The sequence below is a fragment of the Lepus europaeus genome, chromosome 3 (genome assembly GCF_033115175.1).
Source record: "Lepus europaeus isolate LE1 chromosome 3, mLepTim1.pri, whole genome shotgun sequence".
Lineage (NCBI taxonomy): Eukaryota > Metazoa > Chordata > Mammalia > Lagomorpha > Leporidae > Lepus > Lepus europaeus.
The window spans coordinates 23,006,607-23,025,493 of NC_084829.1; the positions used below are offsets into that span (position 1 = coordinate 23,006,607).

At 43.9% G+C, this 18,887-nt stretch overlaps 1 protein-coding gene across 1 annotated transcript in view; it reads left to right on the forward strand.

Annotated features, from left to right (window-relative positions):
- MBOAT1 (membrane bound O-acyltransferase domain containing 1) overlaps positions 1-18,887 on the forward strand; it is a 245,629-nt gene that overhangs the window by 142,181 nt on the left and 84,561 nt on the right. The window contains exon 13 of the mRNA XM_062185359.1: positions 1,460-1,520. Within this exon, the coding sequence (XP_062041343.1) occupies positions 1,460-1,508 (49 nt within the window). The 3' untranslated portion in view covers positions 1,509-1,520. The remainder of the gene's footprint in view (positions 1-1,459; positions 1,521-18,887) is intronic.

Sequence of the window (18,887 nt, forward strand, 5' to 3'; positions counted from 1 at the left end):
ATGTTTGCCGAGCGTTAAAAAGAGACGTTGTAGCACACAAATGCAGGACTAGTTATTGGTCATATTTTCTAGGAATCCGCCATCCAAGATTTGGTTTTAAAAGTATCCTCAAGAATTTGAGGTTGTGCTTGGAGTTGGGTTGATCCGTCTTCCTCTCATTGTAAAGTCCCATGAAGGGAACTTGCTAACGTTACCATGTGAGATATAGATGGAACTCTCACTAGGCAGAGACCTGGGAGTCCTAGAAAGAGAGCATGGTGACAGTTTATCAGGTGCTAGCAAAGGAGGTTGGTTGAGAGAAGGGTGACCATGACCACTGCAGGAGACAGGGCAGCTGGGTGGGCAGAGGCTGTGGGAGACTGTGTGGGTCTCAGACCTGATGTTGACAGCTGGGGAAACTCCCCTTGCTGATCTTCGGGCTTAGACATTCTGCTGAGTTCTGTTCTGATGCTCTTCCTTGGTGACAGGAGGTGGGAGTTGAACACACGCTGGCTCCCTGCACTCTCCCTGCTTCTCACATGCTTTCCTCACCGCATTATTCTGGAGCAAGACATGGAATTGCAGCCACCCTTCAGTTCACACAACCGAGGTGGCAAAGCTGTGAAACAAAGCGGTGGTGGAGCAGCGTAGCCCCTGGATACCTCACATTTAGAGGGGAAGGAGATGGCAGTGTTCATTTGGCTTCCTTGTTTTTGCAGAGGAGGAAATGGAGGTCAAGTGAAATATCCAGTAAACAAGAAGGGACCTTGTACTGGAGGACAGGTTTTCTGACTCACAGATTGAGGTTGTTTTCGTTAACCGTGCTGTGTCTCGGGAGACTGAGCATGGTTCTCTACTAGTGGCCGGCCAGAGAAGGTTCCCTGCTGCAACAGGGACAGTGGTGCCCTTGAGCACATTGGGTGAGTGGGCTAGGAGGGGGGCAGGAAGCTGCAGCCTCCTAAAGGATAACCCTCTAGGTGAGCACAGCAGCCTGCTCACCCATGGGCCTTCTGCGTGTGGTCCTGAATGAAGAGCACAGGCCACACAATGCATCTCCAGGGTGCACTGGAGTCACTGAACAGTGAGCTCTCAAAGAGCAGGGGCTGATTTGTCTTTCCCGCATAGAGTTGCCTGCAATCAGTGTGTGCTGATTGATGTGACTAAGTATAGGTAAGCAATTCCTGTGAAAAACTCAGTTCATATGCGGTGGTTTTGGATGTTGAATGACCTCCAAAGTCCCATGTATTAGAGGTTTGGTCCCTCCAAGTCTTATGTTGACGGTACTAAGAGAGTGGGAACTTAAACTATGGCGTTTGGAGGTGGGGCCTTTGGGAGGTGATTGGATTAGATTAGGTTGTGAGGGTGGAGCCCCCATGGGTAAATCCTGGTGGCTTTATAAGAGACCACAGAGACATAGGCTGACGCTCACACTGCTAATCTGTTACCATGTGGCACTCTGCACCCCCTGGAACTCTGCTAGCAAGAACCAAAGGCTGAGCGGATGGAAGTCACCTGATCTTGGACTTTGAGCCTCCAGAACTGTAAGTCAAAATAAATCTCTTTTCTTTTATAAACTAGCTGCCTCAGGCATTTTGTTATAGTAATGAAATGCTGACTAATAGGATGCATATCCCATTTCATATTATTTCCTAAGAGTTTGATCGACCCAGTTCCTTGGGAGACTCTTCTATATCTGCTCTTGGACTCTGAGCCTGACTTCAAGACTTATTCTTCCCTCCCTTTATTTATTTTATTTAAATGAGTTTGAAATTGACATATTGTATGATATCAAAAAGAACTGCACTTTCTGGTGTTTGGAATCCTTTCCTAGGGCATGTGTGCTTTTTATTAAAATGCCTTTAAATAGTGACTTCGTTTTTCCTTATAACTAGTGCTAAGCAGGCTTTGCTCTTCTTGACTGTCATCCACTCACAGTGCTCTCAGAAACACTGGAACAGGTACAAGTTAGGAGAATGAGGTGCAGATACTACTTCTGTCATTTCTGGGTTATGTGCCCTTGAAAATGGGACTTAGTTTTTTTTTTTATATCTCATTTTCCTCATTTTTTATAGTAATTTTCTCAAGGGGATATGTTAAAGATGAAATAAATAGTGCATATGGAAAATACTCAAAAAATGTTATTAGTAACTGCACTAAAGTTAAAGTAATGGAGAGACTTGAACACATATGATTAAGCCCATCTCTGGGGATACTTGATGATGCCAATAGCAATTAACCTTTAGTGAGCATTTCCTATGTGACTGCAGCTGTACCAAGAACTTAACCTAAGTTATCTCATTTAATTCCTGTACTCTGTAAGATCATATAAGCAACCTGACAGATGAATGACCCTCAGTGGAGATTCTAAAATCTCACAAGAGAGAGTCTGATTGGCCCATGGAGATGTGGTTGGCAGAATGGAGGTCCCCCCAAAATTTCCACCTCCTAATCTCCAGGGTTAATGAATAAGTTACATGGTTGAAGGTTGCAGATGGAATTAAGGTTGCTAATCAATTGACTTTAAGATAGGGAGATTTTCCTAGACTTTCTGAGTGGGCTCCATCAATCACAAGTGATACAATGAGAGACTCCACTGGCCATTAATAGCTTTAAAAGACAGAGGAGATGGCCATGATCCAAGGAACATGGACAGGCTGTAGGAGCTGGATAAAGGAAGAACACAAATTCCCCATTAGAACCTCCTGAAGAGATGTAGCCCTGCTCAACAGCTTGGTTGATCCCAGTGAAACCCATTCTGGACTTGTGACCTCCAGAACCATAAGGTAATAATTCTGTGTTGTTTTCAGCCACTAGGTTTGTGATGATCTTGTTCATAGGAAACCAGTACACGAGCCAGCAGTTAAAATGGAAGGAGCGCCATCTTTGCTGTCCTGGAACACAGTTGGAGCCTCCTGAGGTCTCCCTGCTTCCACCCTCACCTTGCTTTTACTCTGTTTTCAACAACTGGGGTGACTGCAGCAAGGCCGTCAGAACATAAGTAGGCCTGTGTTGGCCTCGAGGGGCTGCCCTCTCCTGCACAGCACTGTGTGAGAACACTGCAAAAATCTGTGGAGAAGGGTTTGGCTTACTGGTTAAGACACCAGTTACGAAACCTGTGCCACATATCAGTGCCTGGGTTCAAATCCTGACTCTATTTCTGATTTCAGCTTCTTGCTAATATGCACTCTGGGGGGCAGCAGGTGGTAGCTCAAGTAGTTGATTCCCTGTTACCCTTGTGAGAGACCTGGACTGAGTTCTTGGCTCCCAGATTTAGCCCAGTCCAGTCCTGGCTGTTGTAGCCATCTGGGGGAGTGAACCAGCAGATGGAAGCTCTGTCTTTCTCTCTAATCAAAGAAAGTTTGTAGGAAAATGGAATTAAATAATAAAGTTTATTTTGGTGCAAAACAGTCTTTTTATTTTATTTGAAATTTACTATTTTTTTAATTTTGAATCATAAGGATTTTTTTAATTTTTAAAAAACTTTTATTTAATAAATATAAATTTCCAAAGTACAACTTTTGGATTATAGTGGCTTTCCCCCCCCATAATCACCCTCCCACCTGCAACCATCCCATCTCTCACTCCCTCTCCCATCCCATTCTTTGTCAAGATTCATTTTCAATTATCTTTATATACAGAAGGTCAATTTAGTATATACTAAGTAAAGATTTCAACAGTTTGCATCCACACAGAAACACAAAGTATAAAGTATTGTTTGAGTACTAGTTATACTCTTAATTAACATAGTACAACACATGAAGGACAGAGATCCTACATGGGGAGTAAGTGCACAGTGACTCCTGTTGTTGATTTAACAATACAAAACAGTCTTAAAAATCCATGCATTATTTTCCCATAATACACATTTCTATCAGTTTTTTGATTCTCTATGTGTATGGGTTTCAAATTTTTTTTGCACCAAAATAAACTTATTTTAATTCCAGTAACTATGAACTTCTTGACGTGTCCTTCCAGTTAAAAATCATCGTAATCCTCCTGTCCAAAAAATACTTAACTCTATCATGAACTCTCTTCCAGATGTGACTGTTGGAAGCTAATCTTGCATCACTCTTGTGCCTTTGTATTGCTCTTTTTTGAGCCCAGGACCCTTGCTGGGCTCAAATGTGGCCTTTAATGTTTATCTGCCCTGGGGAAATTTAGATTTTTTTAGAAGAAGGTACATAGAGAGAAACAACAAGGCAATTTGCAGCAGGTGGCATACAAAACAGATGATAGGGCAGGACAGTAACAGGTCTGAGAGAGTGTCCTATGTAATTTGATTTTCTCTCTTCAAAGGCCCAACTTAGAAGACCTTGCTCTTCACAGGACTTATCACCTGTGGGCACAAGTAGAATAAGATATATAAGGAAGGCCAAAAGAGGGCTTCCTTTTTTTTTTTTTTTTTTCCCCAGCCCTGGATGAGGGTAAGAAGGAAGCTTAAGGGAGAGAAAGGAAGCCACTAAAATCCACCCTGGTGTCCTAGGCCTTGGAAGTGTGTTTGTGAAGGGAGAGTGACATTGCAGGCGGAGGAAGCCTTGATCTCGATTCCTTATTTAGGACTTTGAGAAGAGTTCCCTCTCTGTAAGTCCTGCTGGGCACAGTGGTACCACCTTGGAGGGGAGCATTGTCAGGCCAAGGTGGGACCCCAGCATTTTTTTCCTGATCCTCCTGAGTTCCCATGTTGGGTGGACAGTGGCTGGAGGCCTGATGGGCCTGCTTGGGGTACTTTCTAAGGTGAAGCCTCATGAGTCCACTGCAGAGGCTGGGGTGGCCCCTGGGCCTGTAGACAGGATGGAGACCTTGGCAGAGACCCGGGCTCTGAGGCTGTGAAACACAGGTACACCCAGATCGGCTAGGAAGGAGCTCCCACTCTGGGCAAGCTGAGAAAGAGACCAGCAGCCTGGGAGGTTGGCTGAGGGACCAATTTTTTGAGGGACCTCAAAAAATTCATGGAAAATGGACTTAAAAGAGATTTCATTTTGTTGTAAATTTGTTTTTACAATCCATGTATATAAGTGGTCTTCAAAAAGTTCATGGAAAATACATACGAAAAACCTATACATGGATTTCAAAAAACATTTGCATCAAAATAACTTATCTTTTAATTGCACTTTCCACTAACTTTTGGAAGCACCCTTATATATCTTTTATGTAAATGTGAGAAACGAAGAATTGGCTCTCATGTCTATGGAGGCTGAGAAACTCTAAGATTTGCAGTTGACAAGCTGGGGGCCCAGAGGAGCTGATGGGGCTGTTCTAGTTTGTGAGTGAGTGACTCAGAGGCATACGAAGATTGAAGCCCAGCAGAGAGAGTAATTCTCCCTTCCCTGCCTCATTGTTCTACCTGGGCCCTCAGTGGGTTGCATGAGGCCTACCCAATGCTGGGAGGGCATCTGCTTTATTCTGTCCACCAATTTAAACGCTAACTGCGCCCAGAAACAGACAGACTCGCTTACAAGAATGTAAACCAGGGACCGGCGCAGTGGTGTAGCAGGTAAAGCTGCCGCCTCCAGTACCAGCATCCCATTTGGGCACTGGTTCGAGTCCCAACTGCTCCTCTTCCAATCCAGCTCCCTGCTATGGCCTGGGAAAGCAGTGGAAAATGGCCCAAGTCCTTGGGCCTCTGCACCCACGTGGGAGACCCAGAAGAAGCTCCTGGCTCCTGGCTTTGGATCAGCTCAGCTCTGGACGTTGCTGCCAATTGGGGAGTTAACCAGCAGATGGAAGACCTCTCTCTCTGTCTCTCTCTCTACCTCTCCTTCTCTCTGTGTAACTCTGAATTTCAAATAAATAAATAATTCTTTTTTTTAATAAAGAATTAAACCAAATATCTGAGCACCACTTGGCCTAGTCAAGGTGATAGATAGAATCAGCCTTCCTAGGGGGTCATCCAGAAACTGGAAGTTTCCATGATCAGATTGAGTTAAGTTTAACCAAGATGGAAAATTTAGTTTTTTTTTTTTTTTTCATCCCACTAACTACTGAATGGAAGATTATGAAAGGGAATAGATGAGCATCAGGGGAAAAAGTTTACATTTTCTCTGCATATTCAGCCACAGATGAAGATATACTAAGGGGGAATACATTATATTTGTTCTGTAATCTTATTCTTTGACCATACAAGCATACATCATAGACAACTTTCTAGACTAACAAATATAGAGCCTCATAAAAATCATTTTAAATATTTGCTTGGTTTTCTATTGTCTATAAATGTCAAAATTTAGACTTCCAGGCTCCTGTTGATGAATATTTAGGTTGTTTCTAATTTTTCCTTCCTATAAACAATTCTGCGCTGAACACCAACACAGGGGATTTAAGTGCATGTAATTCATCCCAGAAAGCTTTTAGAGACTCCCCATTGTATGTACAGCTTGCTTTTTAATTTTTTTGCTCAGTTATAGAGAAAAGTAATTTGTATTTACTCTCCACATGGAAGTGTATGGGGAATAAAAAGAAAGGAGATCAGGAATTTGCAAGGAGCTGTGATGAGGTACAGAGATGGCCACTGTCTCCCTGCCAGTCACCGCCATGCTGGCAAGATAACAGAGCAAAGCAGTGATTATTCGTGCCTCACAGAAAATCCCATTGACCTGGCGTGCACAGGGATTCCACTAGGTCCCTGCCCTTGCAGAGTTCCATGGGCTCCCTGGGGGTAACAGAGAGGAAGAGGGCAAAGTTGAGCAAAAGGGTTGCTTCTGCCTGCAGGTCGAGACAATGAACTGGACAAAGAATGCAGGAGAAGCTGAGGCCATCTAAAGGATGGCCCGCCGCCCTATCTCCACCGTGCAGCACGTGAGCTGCCAGGGTGAGCTGTTTATTGAGAGCTGCATGTTCCCGATTGCAGCCTCCTGCATGGCTTCAATTAGACTTTTTGACTGATGGCCAGTTTAATGAGCCTATTTACAGAGGGTCATTCAACATAGCAATTACACCTATAAATCTATTTGCAGCAGGTCTCGAATAACCTTGTGCACACAGCCCCGTATAAAACTACTGTCTGATTAATTAACATTAATTTCCCCACCGTATGGAACCAGCTGCAGTTGATGTCAATGCTTCCAGCTCCTCTTGGCAGACCCCACGTGAGTGGCGGAGTTCTTGGGTGGGGGCAGGTTTCAGGTGCTGGGAGGGAGGAATGGGCCAGTCGTCACATAGATGCTATCCCAAAGTAGCTCTTGGTTTTTCTTCTATCCCTCTGTTCTTTCTTCAGTCCTATTTGATTGATGTTTCAGGGCAGTGTCATATATAGGGGGCAAAATTCAATTAATTGGATATGAAATATTTATAACCCTGCTGTATGTGTCTATCAGAAAAGAGCCCTTAATAGATCTTCTCATTAGTATGAGCTGGTGACTCATTTCTCTGCTTTCACAGTCATTCAGAATTAAAATCCAATTAATCTAATATCCCCCATGAATGTTATTAAATTATTGGAAAAACTGCATTCAGGAGATAGGGTGAGGGGAAGGAGCCAGCCTCGTGGGTACTCATTTCCTCTCGGCAAACACACAATGCGACAGGGACTTGCCCCTCTTCCTCTGGGCTCTCAGCATCCAGCTTTTGGGTTGTGTCTACACTTGGCAAATGAAGCCCAGAATTGTGAATCAGGGGCTCTCAGCTGCCGTGCTGACACTGCCAAAGCTAATAACACAGCAGCAGCAGCAGCAGCAGCAGCAGCAAAACCCAGAAAACTGGGTTCTTGCAAAATACCAGATTGCATTTAGGTGGAAAGGAAAGATTTGCACTGTTTTAAGCAGCTCAAAAGGAGTCTCTTCATGATGGAAGCAGCAGTAACAATGAAAAGCTCCAGGCTCCATGTGGTTCTCATATGCTATGATTTAATAAATTATTTTTTAAAAGATTTATTTATTTGAAAGGCAACATGACAGAGAGAAGGAGATACAGAGACATCCTCTGGTTCACTCTCCAAATGGTCACAATGGCTGGGATTGGGTCAGGCTGAAGCCAGGAGCTTGGAACTCCATCTGGATCTCCCATGTGGGTGGCATGGGACCAAGCACTTGTGCCATCTTCTGCTACCTCCCAGGTGCATTAGCAGGGAGCTGGATCAGAAATGGAACAACTAGAACTCAAAGCAGCGCTGAGACATGGGATGCAGGCATTGCAGGTAGCGGCTTAACCCACTGTGCCACAAAGCTGGCCACCAATTTTGTAAATCCTTAATCTGGATATCTTGCAAAACAGGAATAATAGTCCATGATTTCATAAGAATGATAAATAGAACAAAGAGGCAAAGTCTCATTCTTGTATTTGGGAAAATGGACAACTGCTATCATGGTGGACAAATTTCCACTGCACGTTTTGTTTGTCCAGGGGTTTATGGAGGCACTTGAAAGTTTTGTAGTTCTGGGGAAAGGAAAAAAGAAAAATGGCAAGCAGTATCCTGAAACTTTGCCAATTGACTGATACTATGACATTTTGGCCCATTATATGGAGGTTACTAGTCCCAGACTGTAGTTATGGTGTGGCATCCTGATTCTAGCAACCACTGACTGACACGGCTCTCAAATTCCTCCCTCTTTGCAGAATCCAATACTGCAGTTAGACCAACATTGAATGCTTACTGCCTGCCAGTCACTGTGCCAGAGGGGTAGGGGTTTTAGTGTCACTAGTTACATATACAGATGCTACTTCATCTTTACAGTGGTGCAAAAGTGATGCGTGTTAAGTAGAAACCATACTTGAAGGTTGGATTTTGTGGGGGTAACGTGTGTGGCCTAATCCTTTCTGGCACTGCTGGGCAGTGGCAGTAAGCTCAGCTCCCACTCAGCCCCGTGCTCACCAGGGGAAGCCACTGATTCTCTGCAGTGCACTGTGTGGCTGAGCTAGGATGGACGGTAGTTCAGGTGCGTTCAATGTATTCTCAGTGTATGGTATTTTCAACTTAGGATGGCCTCATCAGTGCATAACGCCATTGTCAGTTGACGGACATCTGAACATTGAAAAACTGAAATGTCCCTCAAAGAATGTGGTGATGAAAAAGATCTGGTCCCTGACTTTGAGAAGCTTCTATATATTTAAACAGATAAAATAGATGAGCTTTAAGCCTTTGCTGCAGGAATGCAGTAGAGAGACCTGGGGTCAGGGAGAGCTTCCTGGAGGAGGTGAGTGACACCTGTGTTGACTCTGGGCAGGACAGGGTTACTAAGTGCCTGCATTGGCTAGCCTGTTTCTCAATTTACAATGTCTTTCCCCTACTTACTATCGTTCTGTCTTTTCAAGAATGTCATATGGATGTTATACTGTACATCAGTAATCTCCTGAGACTTCTTTTACTCGGCATGATGCCTTTGAGATTCATCCAAGTTGTGTGGCTTAGTTGTTGGTTCCTTTTTCTTGCTGTTGATAGTCCTTGATCTGGGTGTTCCTGGGTGTGTATTCATCCACCTGCTGGACATCTGAGTTGTGTCCCATTTTAGCATCTGTGAATAGAACTGTTAGGAACATTTATGTGCATGTTTTTGTAAGAACATGTTTTTATTTCTGTAGGATAAATGCCCGGAAGTGGGATTTCTGGGTCATGCAGCAAATGTATGCATATCTTTACAAGAAACTGCCGAACAGTCTTCAGATGTGACTATTTCTTTCCAGCCTGTACACGAGGGTATGAGAGTCCCATTTGCTTTGCATTCACACCTGCACTTGGAATCATTAGTAACTTATATTTTAGTAATTTCAATGGACTGTGATATTTAATCATGGCTTTTAATTGAATTTCTCTAATGGTCTATGCTGTGCTTATTTACAAGTTTTATATGCTCTTTGGTCTAGTGCCTATGTGTGTGTGTGTGTGTATCTTTCCAACAAGTGAATGTATTATTTAAAATTAAATTTAAAATATGGCTACTCTGTCCCCAAGGTCCCTGTTCAGGGAGGAATTTTTTTTTTATTTATACATTTTTTTATTAAACTTTTATTTAATGAATATAAATTTCCAAAGTACAGCTTATGGGTTACAATGGCTTCCCCCTCCCAAAACTTCCCTCCCACCCACAACCCTCCCCTTTCCCGCTCCCTCTCCCCTTCCAATCACATCATGATTCATTTTCAATTCTCTTTATATACAAAAGATCAGTTTAGTATATATTAGGTAACGATTTCAACAGTTTGCCCCCATATAGCAACACAAAGTGAAAAAAAAATACTGTTGGAATACTAGTTATAGCATTAAATAAGAGTGTATAGCACATTAAAGGCAGAGATCCTACATAATATTTTTTAAAAATTAATTAATTTTCTATGCCGTTTCCAATTTAACACCAGGTTTTTTTTTTTTCATTTCCAATTATCTTTATATACAGAAGATCGATTCAGTATATAATTAGTAAAGATCTCATCAGTTTGTACCCACACAGAAACACAAAGTGTAAAAATACTGTTTCAGTACTAGTTATAGCATCACTTCACATTAGACAACACATTAAGGACAGATCCAACATGGGATGTAAGTACACAGTGACTCCTGTTGCTGACTTAACAATTTGACACTCCTGTTCATGGCGTCAGTAATCTCCCTAGGCTCTAGTCATGAGTTGCCAGGGCTATGGAAGCCTTTAGGGTTCACTGACTTTGATCTTATTCCGATAGGGTCACAGTCAAAGTGGAAGTTCTCTCCTCCCTTCAGAGAAAGGTACCTCCTTCTTTGATGGCCCCGTTCTTTCCATTGGGATCTCACTCACAGAGATCTTTCATTTAGGTCTTCTTCTTTTTTTCTTTTCCATGGTATCTTGGCTTTCCATGCCTACAATACTCTCATGGGCTCTTCAGCCAGGTCTGAATGCCTTAAGGGCTGATTCTGAGGCCAGAGTGTTGTTTAGGACATCTGCCATTCTATGAGTCTGCTGTGTATCCCACTTCCCATGCTGGATCTTTCTCTCCCTTTTTGATTCTATCAGTTAGTATTAGCAGACACTTGTCTTGTTTGTGTGATCCCTTTGTTTCTTAGACCTATCCAGGCCATCGAATGTGAACTGAAATTGATCACTTGGACTAGTGAGATGGCATTGGTACATGCCACCTTGATGGGATTGTGTTGGAATCCCCTGGCACCTTTCTAACTCCATCATTTGGGGCAAGACTGATTGTGCATGTCCCAGATTGTGCATCTCAGGGAGGAATTTTGTTACTGGGAAATCACTTCTGAGCTCAGCTGCCCCCACTTTGAACACGGGGGTGATAATCCTTACTCTGCTGGCCCAGAATTAGCCTTCATGGGAAAGGTAAACGAGAAGGAGGGTAGGTGACCTTCTCCTGGCCCCACTGTGGTTAGTTGAAGAGCTAATGCTAGAACTGAAATCTGGAGTTCTCAGGTTCTCAGGCCTTGTCAGGGCAAAAGGCCCAGTGAACTTATCAGCAGCTGGCTGTGGTCGCAAAGCCTCTCGCAGTTGGGTGGGACTTGGCATTTGGTACGTGGAGCCACTATTTTGCACAGGTATTTTGAGGGTTAAATTCGCAGCTGGCAACGGCTTATGTGAACAAATGAACCTAGCACTTTACAGTGTGATAGTGATTTGGAATCACTTTTGGACCATCCTGAGAAGCCTCGCTGGGGCCATTCTTCTTCTATTTTACCAATGGGAGCCTGGAATCTTGTTTGTCGTGAGTCCACTTGGCAGGAAAATCTGTCATCATCACTTAAGTGGGAGGAAATGAACTCACAACCTCCCAATGGCCCAACACCCGTTTAATTCACATCGGCTGATGTTCTGAGCTCTGATTACTTCCTGGCCTGCCTTAGGAATACCAGAAGAGTCTTTGTTCTCAAGATCTCACCTGCCGTCAAATGCCATTCATCATGAAGACCTGAGCAGGTTTAGTGAGCAAGGATTTTCATTTTATAGAAGAGAAAACCGAGGCCTGGGGAGGTTACATGATAACTAGGGGATCACAAGTTTGAATTTAGGCATGTCTGGCTCCAAAGCCCTTGCTCTTTCCGATATACCAGAGATTTATTTTGTCATGGAAGTGTTTATGCTTATTCACACACAATCTTATTTGCCAAACTCAGGGAAATTCAGGCTGTTAAAATATAGGTTATCTAAAAAACTATCAGATTATAAATACCTCTATATCCCTTAGAATACATTTTAGTGAATTGTCTTAATATGTTTGGATTAAAAAAATTCATGAGTCTATCACATCAAGGCCATAAATCAAACCAGTGCAGATTCCCATAAAGAGTTCATCCCAATGGCCAAGGAACAGGTGCCATCTCCCTAGTGGGTGTAGCCCATTGCTACAACTGCTTTATAGAAAAGATTTTTATAAGCTGTTTAAGGAAATGACATTGGTTAACTAGGTCATTGGCAAAGGATAGGGCACAGGCTAGAAGTCTCACAATACATGTGGAACTAGCCACTATCCGAAGGCTCTGCCCTGTACCTCTGCCCTAAACCTTAGCAGCCTCAAGATCAGTTTGTGCAACTCCCTTGAAAACAGAATCCAAGAAGCCAAATGTTTGCTCATTTTAGCCATGTCTTTCAGATTTCCTGCTACCATCTGAGTTAAATCTATTTTCAAAACACGTGAATGGTAGTTTTTAAAGGATTCCTAGTAGCTCCAATGTCAGATTAACAGTATCTTAGAGGTTTTGTGGTATATAGTAAACATCACTACAAATAATAGACATGTAGTCATATAAAAAAAAAGACTCAAGAGTAGGTGAGAATGAGACATTGTGCTATACCACAAACTTGCTGAGCTTTTGCAGAATCCAGGGTTTAAAGTCAAGGAATCTTGTGAAAAACCCTCTCCGGCTTCCAGCAGGATGCTCAGGCATGACAGTCAGTTGACAGGTGTCAACTTCCGTGCTAGCCAGTTCAAAGATAAGGCAGCATTTCTCTCTTTCTTTAAGGTTTTTTCACAGATCATTCTGAAATTATCAATATTTTAGGCATTTCTAAAAAAGTAACAAATGTATAAGTCTGTTCACATTTGGAAAAAAGAGAAATAGTGTGCAGGCATTTGGCACAGTAGTTCAGTGCTACTTGGGAAACTTGTATCCCTTATCAGAGGGCCTGGATTTGAGTCCTGTCTCAGCTTCTGATTCTAGGTTCTTGCTAATGTGTATCCTAGAAGGCAACAGGTGATGGCTCAAGTAACTGGGTCCCTGCCACACACATGGGAGACCTGGCTTGAGTTCCAGGATCCTGGTTGCAGCCTGGCCTAGCCCTAGCTGTTTCAGGCATTTGGGGAGTGAGTCAACAGATGGAAAATCTCTACAAACATTTAAAGCAAGAGATATAAAGTTCTCTCATTTGGTCATTAATTTTGGATGACACTGTTCAGCCTGTGACTAATGATGTATACTTCAGAGAAAGATTGCATGTAATTATATATGCATAGTGAGAAAAAGAAATTATTTTTCACTTACATGGTTATTAAATCAATAACCAATGTAAGCTATTATTCCTAAGGATTCTCTTGGTGTTTCATATTCTGTGTTGACTGTAGTGATTGCTTGTCATTGATGAGATTTTATGTGGTTTCACTGTGTTTCTCTGTGTCTCTGCTACTTTATAGAAGAAGGGCAATTTGACAGGTGCTCGCTTTGGGCTACAGAGGAAGAGGACTTTCCCAGTGTGCTGGAGAAGGCCCTCCAGCAGGGTCTGAGATGAACAAGCTCTCTGTCTCAGGTAGCATACGTGTCATCTTCACACCTGGAAGTTGGGGTCTCCTCTAGGGGGAGAGCATTCAGCAGGTACATGTAGTGGACTGGGTACCTGATCTGCAGCACAATCGAAGTCAGGACTGGTTTAGTTGTGATACATGTGGCTCTATCCAAAGCACAGTAACTAGAAAGATAATGAGATCCTCTGGGTTATTTCCATTTCTTTCACATTTGTATGACTAATGCCATCCTGACCCATCCTTGTTTGTGGACATTGTCAATCATAATCACATTCAAGAACCCTATCAAGACTGATGTTCCCTGTGGCTGGCAGCCCCTCCTGCATTGTGCCCATGGGAGCTGTGTGTGCTTCTCTCTCTGGGTTGGGGATTTGATGATGATATCTTATTCTGGTGCCCAACAACCAGGTTGTCTTCTTGCAGAGGTAGTAATGGGAGAGTTTCTCAAATGTCTGTGGCTAATACTCTTTAAAAACATCCAGTTCTCCCCCAAAAAAAGTAAAAAAGGAGAAGGAAAGGAGAAGGGGGAAGGGAAGAAGGAGGAGGAGGAAGAGGAGGAGGAGAAAAAAAGAAAAAGGCTGGGTTTGCACTGTGGCACAGTGAGTTAAGCTGCTGCTTGTGATGCCAGCATCCCTATTTGAAGCATCATTTCAAATCCCAGCTGCTCCATTTCTGATCCAGCTTCCTGCTAATGCACCAGGAAAGCTTCAGAAGATGACCCAAGTTCTTGGGCCCTTGCTACCAATGTAGGCGACCTGGATAGAGTTCCTGGCTTGCGGCTTCAGCCTGGCCCAGCCCTGGCTATTGAGGCCACATGGGGAGTGAACAGCAGATGAAAAATCTTTCTCTTTTTCTGTGTGTTTCTCCCTCTCTCTCTGTCACTCTACCTTTCAAATAAATAAAATCTTAAAAAATGAACAGAGGCTGATAAAGCCTTAAGCCCTGCTTTTATACTGGATAATACATCTTAAATATATGAAACACTGGTTAGGAGAGAAGGTGTCAAGATTGTAAGAAATACTTCATATCATTCTAGTTAATTTAGGTTGATCACTAAAGGATGTTGTGCCCAGTGTAGGGAGAAGGCCAGCAGGCCAACTCAGCCTCTGCTGGTGTCTGAGAGGTTGCATTGTGGACCACCTTCCACCAGCCTTGGAGAATGTCCCTAGGACATGTATGTGAGCACATGTTCTCATGTCCATGGGTTCTTCTCACTGAGGCGAGAACATAGGAAAACGTTTCTCCAAGCTTGGGAATCCTTGAGCAGGTACTTTTCCCTCCTTGGCCTACTTGGCTCCTTCTAACTTTCTTCTTTGGAATAATGCAGGTCTGCTGGGTGTCTGCCCTGCCTGTCAGCTCCCAAAGCTCGCGTTGGTTCATCTCCCTCTATGCTGAGAAGGTGGGCTCCTTCCTACTCCAGCAGTGACCATTAGCTACCGTGAGGCGTCCACCTACAGCTGACGTTCGGCACCAGGGAGGGAGCAGGTCTATGCTGGAGCCTGGCAATGCCCAGCAGAGTCAGCCTGCGATTTTGCAACGCCTTGGTGAACTGCTTTTCATGCTATTTATTATGGGCCTTAATGGACGTTATCCTGAAGCTTTAGATAAAAAAGATTACGCTTATGGTTCATTTGCTATAAAGATGAAAACAAGAAAAATTCATCATTATAAACATAATATACTAGTCTGTACTGTAGAAAAAGGATTTCATATTAAATGTTTTTCTAGACCTTGTTCTTTTTAAGATTTAGTTATTTGGAAGGCAGAATGACAGATAAAGAGTTGGGGGGGTAGAGATCTTCTATCTGTTGGTTCACTCCCCAAACCTGCAAGAGCTGGGGCTGTACCTGGTCAGACGCCATGTGGGTGGCAGTGACCCATACTTCACCATCGCTACTGCTTTCCATGCACATTAGCAGGAAGCTGGATCACAAATGGAGACAGGGCTCCATCCCAGGCCCTGTTACATGGAATGTCGCAAGGCCCATCCATAACTTGCTCTTGTACATAATTGTATATAGACATTGGACCACCCATATCTGTAGGTTCCACATTCACAGATTTGGCCAACTGTGAACAGAAGATATTTTTAAAAATTGTGTCTGTACTGAACATAAAAAGACTTTTTTCTTGCTATTATACCCTAAACAATAGATTACAGCAACCTTTACATAGAATTTATGTTGTATTAGGTATTATAAGTAATCCAGAGATGATTTAAAGTATATGATGGGATGTGCATAGATTATGTGCAAATACTATGCCATTTTAAAAAAAGATTTATTTATTTGAAAGACAGCGAGATGGTGGGGGGTGGGGGGTGGGGGTGGAGAGAGAGAGGAGAGAGAGAGAGAGAGAGAGAGAGAGAGATCTTTCATCTTCAGTTTTACTTCCCAAATGTCTGTAACAGCCAGGGCTGGGTCAGGCTGTGTGTGTGTGGTGTGTATTTTATCTATGATACAACATACAGGGCTGGACCAATGTTTGCCATCCTAGCCTCTCCTTTCTTCCCCTTTCACATTCTGACCTCCAGTGATGAGCTTTGCAGAATAGCTGTAGTCTCACCCTTAGACCTCTGCATTTTCTGCCCACACCTCCTTCTTTACCTCTTTCATTCCAATCTATGCGTCTGTCCTCTTAAAAACCTCTCCTGGGGGCTGGCATTGTGGTGCAGTGAGTAAGCTGCCACCTGCGATGCAGACTTCCCATATTGGAGCAACTATTCAAGTCCTGGCTACTTCACTTCCAATCCAGCTCTCTGCTAATGTGCCTGGGAAAGCAGCAGATGATGTCCCAAGTATCTGGGCCCCTGGGATCCATGTGGGAGACCTGGGTGGGTTTCCTGGCTCCTGGCTTCAGCCTGAACCATTCCCTGGCTGTGTGGTCATTTGGGGAATCAATCACAGATAGAATATTGACTCTCTCTCTCTTTCTTTCTCTCTCTCTCTCTCCCCCTTTCTTTCCCCTTTCTGTGTCATTCTTTCAAATAAAAAAATAAGTCTTATTTTAAAAAGCTTCTCCTGAACTCCCAGATTGTATTAGCAACCCCCCCCCATGTTCTCCCACACCCCTTTCCTCCCCGACAAACACTTTAACATTTGACCTTAAAGTTGTGTATCGACACGCCCATCTGTGTTTATGATCACAGGGCTTGATTAGTGGATGGAGGATGGAGCTCATGTGTACTAAAGGGGCAGTGACTTTTGTTGGGTGGAGAGATGAATGAGTGCCTCACTGGGAAAGTGCCATGGAGCTCTGTGGTTCATGAGAGTTTGACTGATAAGACGTTGTGCTGTGTCTCCATCACCATCACTAACACCATCAGCATCAGCATCACCATCATCCCTGTGGCTTGGCTGCTGTTGCTCTCTCCCCAGCGGGCTTCCACCTACCCACAGCTCTGCTGTGTGAGCTCTTCCAGACCCGCAGTCTGCCAGCCAGCATTGCAATCAAGTTTTGTTTTCATTATGCAGGCTTCCTGTGAAGTTTCAAATTAATTTTAATCCTCTCCTCACTTTTAAGGCCTCTAAAAGGGGCTGTGTTCCCGCCTTCCTTGGTAAACTGGGGCCCATCCCTTTTCCCTGAGATGACTTTCATCCTGGCGAGGGCTGTGTGCCCCCCACATCCTGTGTTGCTCTGCCAGGGCAGCTGGCTTCCAGACTTCCAAGCCGTGGGCGGCTCTCCACCTGGGCGCGGAGGAAGCTGCCCAGTCCACCAGAGCCACGCCAGTGACCACCTGGGTCTGATGGACCCTCAGCTTTTAAAATTCACTCCACAACATGCATTATTATTTGCTTTCAGCACTATATGAAAACAGTCTGATGAGCTTGAAAGATTCTCGACGTCTTTTTGAAATGTTTGGCCTGAAGCTGATGCTCTGGGTGCTGCGAATAGTTGTCCCTTGGCAGCCAAAGTGAGGGTGGTTGCAGGTCTCCCCAGATATCAAAATCCATGGGTGCTCAAGCCTTTGAAATAAAATGGCATAATGTTTGCATCTAATCTGTGTGCATCCTCTCGTATCATTAAATCATCTCTAGGTTACTGTTAATACCTAATGCAATGCAAATGCTATGCAAATAGTTGTAATACTGTACTGCTTAGAGAATAATGATAAGAGAAGGGCTGTACATGCTCAGTGCAGGCCATCTTTAAGATTTTATTTATTTATTTGAGAGGTAGAGTTACAGACAGGGAGAGGGAGAGACGGAGAGAAAGGTCTTCCATCCACTGGTTCACTCCCCAAATGGCCACAATGGCCAGAGCTGCTCCGATCTGAAGCCAGGAGCCAGGAGCTTCTTCTGGTCTCCCACATGGGGGCAGGTGCCCAAGGATTTGGGCCACCTTCTACTGCTTTCCCAGGCCACAGCAGAGAGCTGGATTGGAAGACGAGCAGCCAGGACTAGAACCGGCACCCATACGGGATGCAGGCACCACAAGCGGAGAATTAACCTACTGTGCCACAGCGCCGGCCTCAGGCCATCTTTAAAAAACATTTTTGATTAGCAGCTGACTGGACGTGTGGACATGGAACCTCTGCACATTGAAGGCCGACTGTGTACGTTTTCTTCCTTCTTGATGCATGTTCTCGTTTTCTTGCCTAGAATCACTCAGAAGTTATTCATAGACCTACTCAAGCAGATGGACATGGAGGAATGGAAGCTACTCTGATAAAATCTACCAGTTCCTTAGTGCCTATTGTGTCCCAGGTTTGGTGTTGAGCCTCTTCGCATCCTTGGTGCTGTTAGACCCTGTGCAGCAGATACTCTGAACCTCACTTGGCACAGGTTCACAGAGCTGGCCCTGCAGAGGGCACGGCTTCTGTCTTCTGCTTCTAGAACTCACTCTTGTCATCACCCATCTCTCTCCCTAGCTCCCTCCAACCATCAGTCTGCATGGATTTTCCAAGGAGAGTGGAGAGTTTAAGTGATCTGAGAAGCTGTGGCAAGTAAACAAAATGGAATTCTGTGCCCATCTCATGCCAGGCTTTTGAAGGAGAGATGCACCAACGCAATGGCTGTTTGGCCTTGAGCCAAAGCCTCTCAATGCCTGGAAAAAGATTGCTGTGTTGAAGGGTGCAGTGTGGTGATGGAACACTCAAGAGACCAGGTGAACTAGGGGGTAAATAAATTATTATATTTATTTATTTGAAGGAGAGAGGCAAGGAGAGAATGACAGAGAGAGAGAGAGAGAGAGAGAGAGGAGGGAGAGAGATATTCCATCTGTTGGTTCATTCCTTAGATGGCCTCAATGGCTGG